This window comes from Carassius gibelio, chromosome A9 (genome assembly GCF_023724105.1).
Source record: "Carassius gibelio isolate Cgi1373 ecotype wild population from Czech Republic chromosome A9, carGib1.2-hapl.c, whole genome shotgun sequence".
NCBI classification, from domain to species: Eukaryota; Metazoa; Chordata; class Actinopteri; order Cypriniformes; family Cyprinidae; genus Carassius; species Carassius gibelio.
The window spans coordinates 5,416,222-5,425,919 of NC_068379.1; the positions used below are offsets into that span (position 1 = coordinate 5,416,222).

The 9,698-nt window shown below is 37.3% G+C and overlaps 1 protein-coding gene across 2 annotated transcripts; it reads left to right on the forward strand.

The window, feature by feature from the left end:
* Nucleotides 1-3,139: 3,139 nt before the first annotated feature.
* LOC128020308 (transcription cofactor vestigial-like protein 3) lies at nt 3,140-8,065 on the forward strand. 2 transcript variants are annotated; one of them, XM_052607145.1, is made up of 4 exons: nt 3,140-3,920; nt 4,981-5,284; nt 5,985-6,446; nt 7,458-8,065. In XM_052607145.1, the coding sequence occupies exons 1-4, from the start codon at nt 3,798-3,800 to the stop codon at nt 7,496-7,498; spliced, it is 930 nt and encodes a 309-aa protein (XP_052463105.1). In that variant the 5' UTR covers nt 3,140-3,797; the 3' UTR covers nt 7,499-8,065. The 2 variants fall into 2 exon arrangements, with proteins under 2 accessions (XP_052463105.1, XP_052463104.1); XM_052607144.1 differs by having other exon boundaries at nt 3,151-3,920; nt 5,982-6,446.
* The last annotated feature ends 1,633 nt before the right edge of the window (nt 8,066-9,698 follow it).

Genomic DNA, 9,698 nt, shown 5'->3' on the forward strand with positions numbered 1-9,698 from the left:
GATGCAGCAGGCAGACAGGTGTACATTATAATCAGACTGGGATCTGACCAGTCTGAAAAACAATAGACAAAGTATCTTACCATCGACCGTCTTCTTTTTAAACAGAGATGCCATGATGCCTCAATAATAACAATGTATTCGTTTTTCTCTTTAATTCGATCCAAAACTAGTTCCCTAGCAGAACTGACTATCGATCCACCCGAAGGTCCCTGGCAGGGCCGTGCACAGACCTTTTGAGGGGCATGTGCTGAAACTGAAAAAGGGCACCCCCCCCCCTTTTATATCAAGATTATTTAGTAAGCCTGCATAAAAGGAAGAAATGGTCACATCTTCATGACAAATTCAATAACACAAAATAATAGTCTCAAAAGCTTTAGATTTGTTCACGATTAATAACAACCATAATAATAATATTAGATAATTAGATAATATAGATAAACAGGGTTTTAAGGGCTTCTTTAAACCTAATACAACAGCAACCTTCTGTGACCCATGTATCTGGCAAAAATCTTATACTGTGGTGGACCAGGGATGTTGGTCTCTTGAAGGTCTCTTATTCACTACACTTTCCCTAAAATAAGCCAGCAATGAAAAAATAAATAAAAATAGTGTGAAATGTACAGTTGCAGTGAAAAGCATTTCTGAAGGATCATGTGACACTGAAGAGTACTGAACTGGAGTAATGATGCTGAAAATTCAGCTTTGATCACAAAAATAAATTACATTTTAAAATATTCAAATAGAAAACAGTTATTTAAAATTGTAAAAATATTACACAATATTACTGATTTTGCTGTATTTTGGATCAAATAAATGAAGCCTTGGAATGAATCATGAATTACATTCTGCATGATAAAATATAAAGATTTAAGTGATCTTCTGAAATTTTTTTTTTAGTTACTACTACATTACTGTAGTAAAACCATGTTTTACAACATTTTATAAAGAGAGTATACAGAGAGTATACCATAACATGATTAGCCTAAATGTTAATAAATTAAGTGTATCAGCAATCATAAATCAAAGAAGAATTTCTTAGAAATATGTTATCTAGGTGACGAGGATCACTCGTCGCTGTGTAAGTTCCAGTACGAAACAGCGGGGGCGCACCTGTTATGATTTTCCGATGGTAAAAACAAATTATATGTTGTTGTATTACTTATTAATATATCGTTTTTGACCAGCGAATGTGTGCAAATGTGATTTTTTTTCTGTCCGTCATTAAAACGGCGACGGCGCCTGCCGCTGCCGGGATCACATTACATGTTCATCTAGTTTACAAACTAGTTTTTTTTTTTAGCTATATAGACGGAGCGCTCAGTTTTTCCTGTGGTAAAATGCATTTGGCCAAATTAGCATTTTATAAAAGATGAAATGCAACTGTATGCACAGGCTGTGTTGGCTATGTATTGGCTATGACTAGATGGCAAATGCTAGCCCTCTTTCTCAGGCGACGTCAGTCAGACATCAAATAAATAAAATATGAGCCTTTATAGATATAGTGTTTAGTAGTACTTATTCAAACAACAAGATATTTATTTACCCTTCGCAAAACTTTGTTCAGCTCAGGTGGTGTCTACTGTGCGGCTGCTGTGGAACTTCAGTTGATTCAATGAATATAGAGGGGGCGGAGTTATCAGCTTACTGACAGCTTGAGGATCCAATAAGACTTACACAAGCTCGTTTTAAGAACTTTAATTTGGTAAAACAGACAGACAGGCGTAAAGGGTGGCCAATAGCATTGATTAAAAAAAAAACACCACCAAAAAAAGGGCACTTCGGAGTGTAAGGGGGAAAAGGGCATGTGCTCTGCACAGGTTGAGCCCTACCTGTGCACGTGCCTGGTCCCTGGTTCCCAGTACACAGGAGTACTGACTTCACTCCAGCACGTGCGTGACGTAACGCGTCCTGTAGGGGGCGGTGTCTGACTCCACAAAAGGCTTTTGTATTTAGTCTTTTTTTTTTATTTTATTTTTTTATGTCATTATATTATATTATATATAAGGAGACTGTGCGACTGACAGGTGGATTCCAGACTCCACCACAAGGGGGATTTGACTAAATGTGTGCCACTGGAGTCATATGTGAGCAGTGAGGCTGAGAGAAAGAAAGAAAAAACATTCACTAATCACTACTATATATCTTCTGTGTTTCCTGCTCAAACGCTTATAAAAAAAATGATATGCATGTTAAATATTATCATAATAGTTTTATTAGAGGAAAGTGGAGCGCTGGTGAGATTCATTCAGTTCAATCATTCAGAAGACTTCACTGCACAGTACTGAAAGCATGTGTGTGTGTGTGTGTGTGTGTGTCACTGATATGACAATAAATTGTTGATGTAATGATCAAAATGTCAATCCATTGCTTTATAATAGACCATGAATATAATCAGTCTTGCCATGTTTGCAAATGGGTCATGTGCCACTTATTAAGATATGCATGAATTTAACAATGATTAACTGACACACATAATTGTTCTGTGCTATATTATAGTATGCTTTATTAGAGTTAATACGGTATAATACTGTACTACAGTGATTTTCCATTGAATAAGCACATTTTTCACACACACACACACACACACACACACACACACACACACACACACGCACACACACACACACACACACACATTTTATAGATGTAATAATGTTTCTTGTCACTCCTATCTGTTTACAAATTCTCTCGAGCAGTATTGGATTGAATATGGAGCAGTATTTTGTTTAATCTGGTTCCCAGATCTGTCTTATGGTGTTTCTGTCCTAAAAAAATAAAAAATAAAATAAAAATAAAAAACCCTGTCATAAAAGCATAATTCATCTAAGACGTCAACTCATGTAAGTCCTTTTCATAATTTGTTTAGTTAAACCCCGTTGCCATGATTCTGCACTGTATATAATTGATTATTGAAAAAATATATTTTTTAAAAATATAAAACTGTCAACCTCTTTTTTTTATCTAGCTATATGCCATAATTTAATAATGATTTATTATTATTATTATTATTAATTTTGAAATGACGTAGTTTATTAAGACAAAAAAAAAAATGTATTAAAGCTAAAAGATGCATTCTTTGCCCGATGTTTAAAATGTAAAATCTTATAGAAAAACATATTTTCTCACAAAAGCAACTGTCAGGCAGTGATTTCTGGTTTGGACACTCAGTTGGTCTACAGCAGGTGGCAGCACATGCCTGATGCAAACCTACCGAAAACATCGCTAATCACGAGGACATAAAAACAAAACCTCAGTTATTTACAGTTTGCCCTCAAGCGCTTTACATATTGCCAGCGTCAAATGTGTCATACGCCACAGAAACATAAACAAAAACTAGGAATGCAAAGCAAAAATGCAAATAAAGGCGTAATGCTCTTAATAACTTGTTAAGTATTGTTTAAATGTTAGCTTTGAGCGTTTACAAGTTAACTCATTACCAAACTCTTTGCCATTTTCTATACACTAACTAGTAATGAATAATTCATTTTATTCAGCGAAGCCCTGATTCCACCAATCAGATCATAGCGCTCTAAACTTCCCACCAATCAGAGCAGCCGCTGTAACTTCCACGCGCAGCTCGCGCCTGACGCTCTGTGTTGATGCGCCTTCTGTCTGTATTAAGTGCAGAAGCCTCGAAGGCGACGCTTTTGTTTTCATGCTAATATTTTCTTTCACAAACTGCGGCGCTTTTGTCAAAGCCCAGGTTTATATTGGGGGGAATCATGACTGCATGTATTTGTGGTTGAGGAAGCTGCCGTGTTCCTGAAGAGCCTCTTGAGATCGTCTAAGCCTCTGCCATGAGTTGTTTGGATGTTATGTATCACCAGAGTTATGGAGCTCATCATTACTTGCCCGCGACATCAGCAGCAGCAGCAGCGGCTTACAAAGCGGCTTATTACCAACATCATCACCAGCAGCAGGTACTCACACACACAACTGATGAAGAGCTAGACAAATACAGTTCTGCTTCAGATAGTTTTACTGAGATGGTTTAAAAATTGGGTCCCACTTTATATTAGGTGGCCTTAACTACTATGTACATAAAAAAATAAGTACAATGTACTTATTGTTTTCATATTGTATTGTAAAACACTTTTTGCTGCTATTGAGGTGGGATGGGGTAAGGTTAGGGAGAGGGTTGGAGGTATGGGTAAGTTTAAGGGTGGGTTAAGGTGTAAAGTATGGGTCAACAGTGTAATTAATTATAAATGTAATTACAGAAATTAAATACAGATGTAATTACATGTAGTTTTTTAAAAAATATAAGTACAATGTAAAAACATGTATGTACAGAATAAGTACATTGTACTAAATTATTAATTAAAATGTAAGTACATAGTAGTTAAGGCCACTCAATATAAAGTGGGTCCAAAAATTGTTCTTCAGAGCTGAGCATCAGCTGTAAAAATGTTACATGCGTGGTCATTTTAATTAAGTAGACATTAATTTGCAATATTCTAGTTCAATGTTTAAAATATCTACATGTTACAGAGCAAAACTACAAATAATAAGAAATAAAAATATGCTTTATTTAATGGAGTTAGAGCTAACAAGTTAACAAGTGTCTAAACCCATCTCACAGTCAGGATGCAGTTCATGGAGCATAATTTTCCTTTGACGTTTCAGTCATTCCTAAACTTTCATTTATAGATTTATATCTACTCTAAGAAGTGTAAAATAATAATACTGATACGAGAGGGTGTCTCCAGACTGATATATTCTACTGTTATCATCACATCCGATATAGAGTTCCTCAGATTCCAAGATGTGAATTACAGCTGAATGTGTTTATACAGTGTCTCATGCGGAAATCTTCTTGGGAGTAAATCGGCATACCACTAGTGTGCCAAGTGTGGGCACTGGGCCACCAGTTCAGAGACAATCCTCTATTTTAGTCCAGGACCAGGTGGTGAATGTGTGCTCCAGCTATTAACCCCTGATCAGTCACTCTTCACATTCTTTCTGTGTCTGTGTCGGCAGAAGAAGTTCAGCGTCTACAGCAGGATGCAGGATTCAGAGGAGTTTCCCTCGGACTGTGGCCAGAGTAAGCAGTCTGGAGCGCTGAAGCCCCGTCCTGAGCCTGAGCGTCCACGAGAGGAGGAGGAGCGCTGCAAGGAGACGCAGCCCGCCGAGGCCGAGTACTTGAGTGCCAGGTGTGTGGTCTTCACCTATTTCCGAGGAGACATCGGAGATGTGGTGGACGAGCATTTCTCACGTGCGCTGAGTCAGCCCAGCGCCTTCAGCAGTGACGCCGGCAGACTTCACTCTGGAGGATCATGGAAAGGTAGAAGACTGTGTTTTATGGCAATCTATAATATTTGTGATCCTAAAATACAGTAATAGTGCGAATAAATGTATATCGTTTATTTGCATTAAAAATGAATCATTTTGCATAAAAAATCTGTCAAATTGGCCCTAATTGAATTCAGTTTAATTCACCAAATAATCACTAACATTAATAGTTATCACACATTACAAATCACACACACATGAATTATTTACCCATTTTTTTCATGAATGGTACATTTTATAAACAGCATTGTTACTATTGTCTTTTTTTTTTACAAAAAGTGTAAAAAAAAAAAAAAAAAGCCCTTGTTCTGTGTGATTTCTGCAGCTCAAACCCTAAGATCATGACACTAGCAAAGCCAAGATTATGGATTAAATTCCTATCAATTTTTTTTTCAAGAATCAAAAACAGAAAAGTGACAAAATGTCAAGAGAAAATTGGTTAAACATTAGTATTAGACATGATAGTTCCAGTCCTGGCTTCTGATTGGTCAATTCAGCCTCACTGCTTAAACTAAACATATTCTGTGTTTGCAAGCTGTTTTTATCAACATCAAGCTTTTATGTTTCAGCTCATTAAATCCATACTGAAAAGTGTACATTTTTAAATTTTTAATCACTTTTTTGCATTCACCTTAATTTTAAGCACCGTGAAAGCCACTCTTGGGAACTTACAGTTTGTTGTGTTTCAGAAGGAAACTCCCACTCTGAGGGTCAACCTTTAGCGTCGTCCCTGTGGGGTAGCGGCTACCCTTCTCAGAGCTCGTCTCACCCAGACTTCCCCCACGCCGCTGCCTTCCACCCTGCAGACGCTGGCCTCTGGAGCAGTCACAGCCTGCCCCCTCCTTCTGCTCTCACTGACTCTTGGCACTACGGCCTGGGAGCCCAGGGTGCAGCGGGATACCCTTACGTTCACGAGATGTACCCTCACATGCACCCCCGCCACCCGCATGCACACTCCCACGCCCACCACGTGCTCCATCACGCTCACAGCCCCGCTCTGGACCCGCGCTTCAGCCCGCTTCTGCTGTCCGGAGCGAGAGCGTCTTGCAGCCCGACGTCCGGCACAGACGGAATCAAAACTGAGCTGGATCCAAGCAGCATCGCAAACTGGCCTGCTTCTTTCCATGGGTCAGTGGACATCTGTCATGAGACAGGTGAGACGAGATGAGAGGACACATCGTGAATAAGGACACTTCTGCAGCATGGGTGCATTTACTGTGTTAGAGTGTGTAAATTATCATGGTATAGTGAAATAATTCTTTACAGTCAAAAGCTACTGCATGCACATACATAAATACATACACTAGCTTTCAAAGTATTAGTATTATGCTCACTCAGCGAAGCTACATTAATTTTATCAGCATTATAAATATCCTTATTCATTACTGTCAGTTTTGACCAATTTAATGCAAAAGTAAAAGTATTAATTTGCGACTGATCCCCAAAATTTTTAACAGTAGAGTATATAACAAATAAATGACAAGTCTAGCATTAGTGCAAAAATAGCTTCACATTACGAGTTAAAAACTAAAACCAGTAAAAAAAAAATAATAATAATTAGTTGTGGCTCATAATAATAATAACCTTTAATAACGAATTTTTCATTGTCTTGAATAGTTTAAAACAAATCACTCTTATTTTCACATTATAATTTTTGTTGCTTTCACATATAAATAATATAAAGCAGCCCTGCCATTGATAGTCACACACACACACACACACACACACACACACACATACATTAATTTCTCTATATTTACATTTAGATGACTTTTGCCATCATCTTATGCTCATATATGGCAAAAGTCATCTAAATGAAAAAAAAATTGAGAAATTAATTATATACAATTAAACCTATATTTACATAGAATTTAATAACACTTTTAAATGTAATCTTCAGAATTTAATGAACATATTTTTTTTTAAATTCAGTAAATTTATAATGGTGTGATGCCTAATTTATGTGCTTTATTTATTTTCAGTTTTCAAGATTTTATTGGTTTATTTTTTAATTGAATCAAAATCCCATGCAAATAAATATCAACCAGAATTTGAATAGTGTTGCATTCCTTCTAGCACATCCTCTGCTATTATAAATGACACATTCTAATGTTCCATTGCTGAGTAAAGCAGACGTGTTTAATGATTTATCTGTTTACCCGCAGCGCTTGAGCAGGACAAAGTGAAGGCCAGTGTTTGGTTCTGAGACAGAGACCGGACCACTTCTGCAGCGCTGCGTGGGGATCCCTTCCTCACAGGACTTTCTTGGGAACTATTCAGGGGATCATCATCAGTCTCTATCAGAGAGACGAGCACAGAAACAGCTTTGGGACAAACTAGTGTTTTAGTAAAGCATACTATCCTGTCTTGAGTTTGTGCCCTTAATGTGCGCTCATGGACAGAGATCTAGTTCAGGACGCTTCTGTAAAGGATGCCACACAGCCTTAAATGAGGTTTAAGAGGTAGATGTCTCTCTTTTCTCTGTGCTGTGTTTATGTACTTACCACAGGTTCTGTTGAAAGAACTGATTCGTACAGCAGGCAGAAATGTGTGAGAAAATCTTGATTTATTTTAATATATTTGTCTTGTGACTTTACTGATTGGTGTTTTCTGTTCGTTATACATGTTAAAAGATTATTTTTGATGTCAAATCGCCTTAGGAATAAGTCATTTCTTTTTACTGCTATACATGAACTGCTAAGTTTTATTGGCAGACGATCATTTTTGTTTGGATGGATTATTAAATCATTGCAGTGATTACTGTCCCCTTAAATGTTGTCGGTGGAAGTGCTTCATAATTTCACATTTATTTTAAATGTTTACTTTTCCTCATCAATGGGATGTATGGCATTTGAGAGGTCAGTGGCATCGAAACACACCGCTTATGCTGCTCTTAACCAATTTTGGGAAGGAAATACGGAGAACGCGAAGTCCCAGAAGGGATAGTGTCATTCCATTCACATTCAACTTCATCTCTTAAATGTCAAAAGTCGGTATGCGCTTCCTGTCTGGCGATCCGAGACGACTTGAACAATTGCAGTTAAAACAGACTCCTCTCATCCACTGAAGATTCGTCCTAATAGAGATCCTGATAAAGCAGAAGAATGTGGCAATCGCCCTCTCCGTGCAACTTCGACCCAAATCCACAGAAAGAATGCAAAGAGCGTAGAGTATGCTGGTGTGAAATCAAGCATTATTTTGGAGGCCTGCAGCTTTAAATATTTTTATACCAGCTCAGTGCCAGATATTGCATTGTATTTGTGGTTAAAGACAGCTGTTGGGCTGGTTGTCCCGTGAATTCGAGAGCGAGATCTCTGACCAGGTGACCCTCACATTCCTGCATCAGCAGCTGCTTCATCCTGAGGCAGAACTAGACACTGGGACAGATTTCTCAAACTCTAGGCTAGAAAGACTATTTTGCATTAATGCACCTTTGTAAAAACAGAATTGTGCTTAATTGAAAGTACATTTGTTGTGTAATTCAAATCTATTTTTGCAGATAATAAATATGAATAAAATAAAAAGCCACTTATTGGCAATTCAAAAGGTTTATTTTAAATTACTCTTTAAATCATTGTTTTAAGATGTGTTTGTCTTGCTTTAAAGTACACTTATTTTAATGTGTGGACTAACATACTAAAGCACATGTGAAGTACTTGATTGCTTATTTAAAGTTAAGATATTTTAAAATGTACTAAACAGCAACAAATTAAAATGATGGGACTTGAATGATGGCTGTTATCTTGCTCTAGTGGATGAATAAGCCTGTTTGGTACACCATCCCTCTGCTTTGCTAATTGCTGTGCTTGATTATATAAGTTTTGTGATGGCCCTGTGATCACAGGCAGTAGGAGAGCTTCTCAAGTGGCCCTGACAGACCGCAAGCAGCAGATAAATGAGGGATAGAGAGACCTGCCAGCTACTTCCAGCCCCTCTCCACAAGAGTGAGTGACATAGACAGCAGAAAACACATGGCCAGTCTTCTGAACAGGAAGCTGGCAGAGACAGGTCAGTGTGTCACTGCATGATACTGGAGTGTTTACTGCAGAACTAAACCATCATGTGATTGATGGTCAAAATACGGAAAGACAACAGGGTCTGACACTGACTGCCAAGTGACTCTTATAATGAACCAGTAGAAGTCCATTTATCATCTTAATTTACAATTTTTACAATTATACCAGGACATTTTAAATGGCAGGATTCAACAAAACACATTTTTATTTTATTTTATTTTCTAGCTCACACTGATTTTTTATTTTTTATAATTTAAGTTTTTAGTTGAAATTGCTTGTAAATTGCAGAAATAATAAAAAAATGGCAATTAATGCACTTAATTAAATATAAACATTTTTAAGTAGAAATAGTGAAAAAAAATATTTTATTGTAAAACATAATGCAGTTAT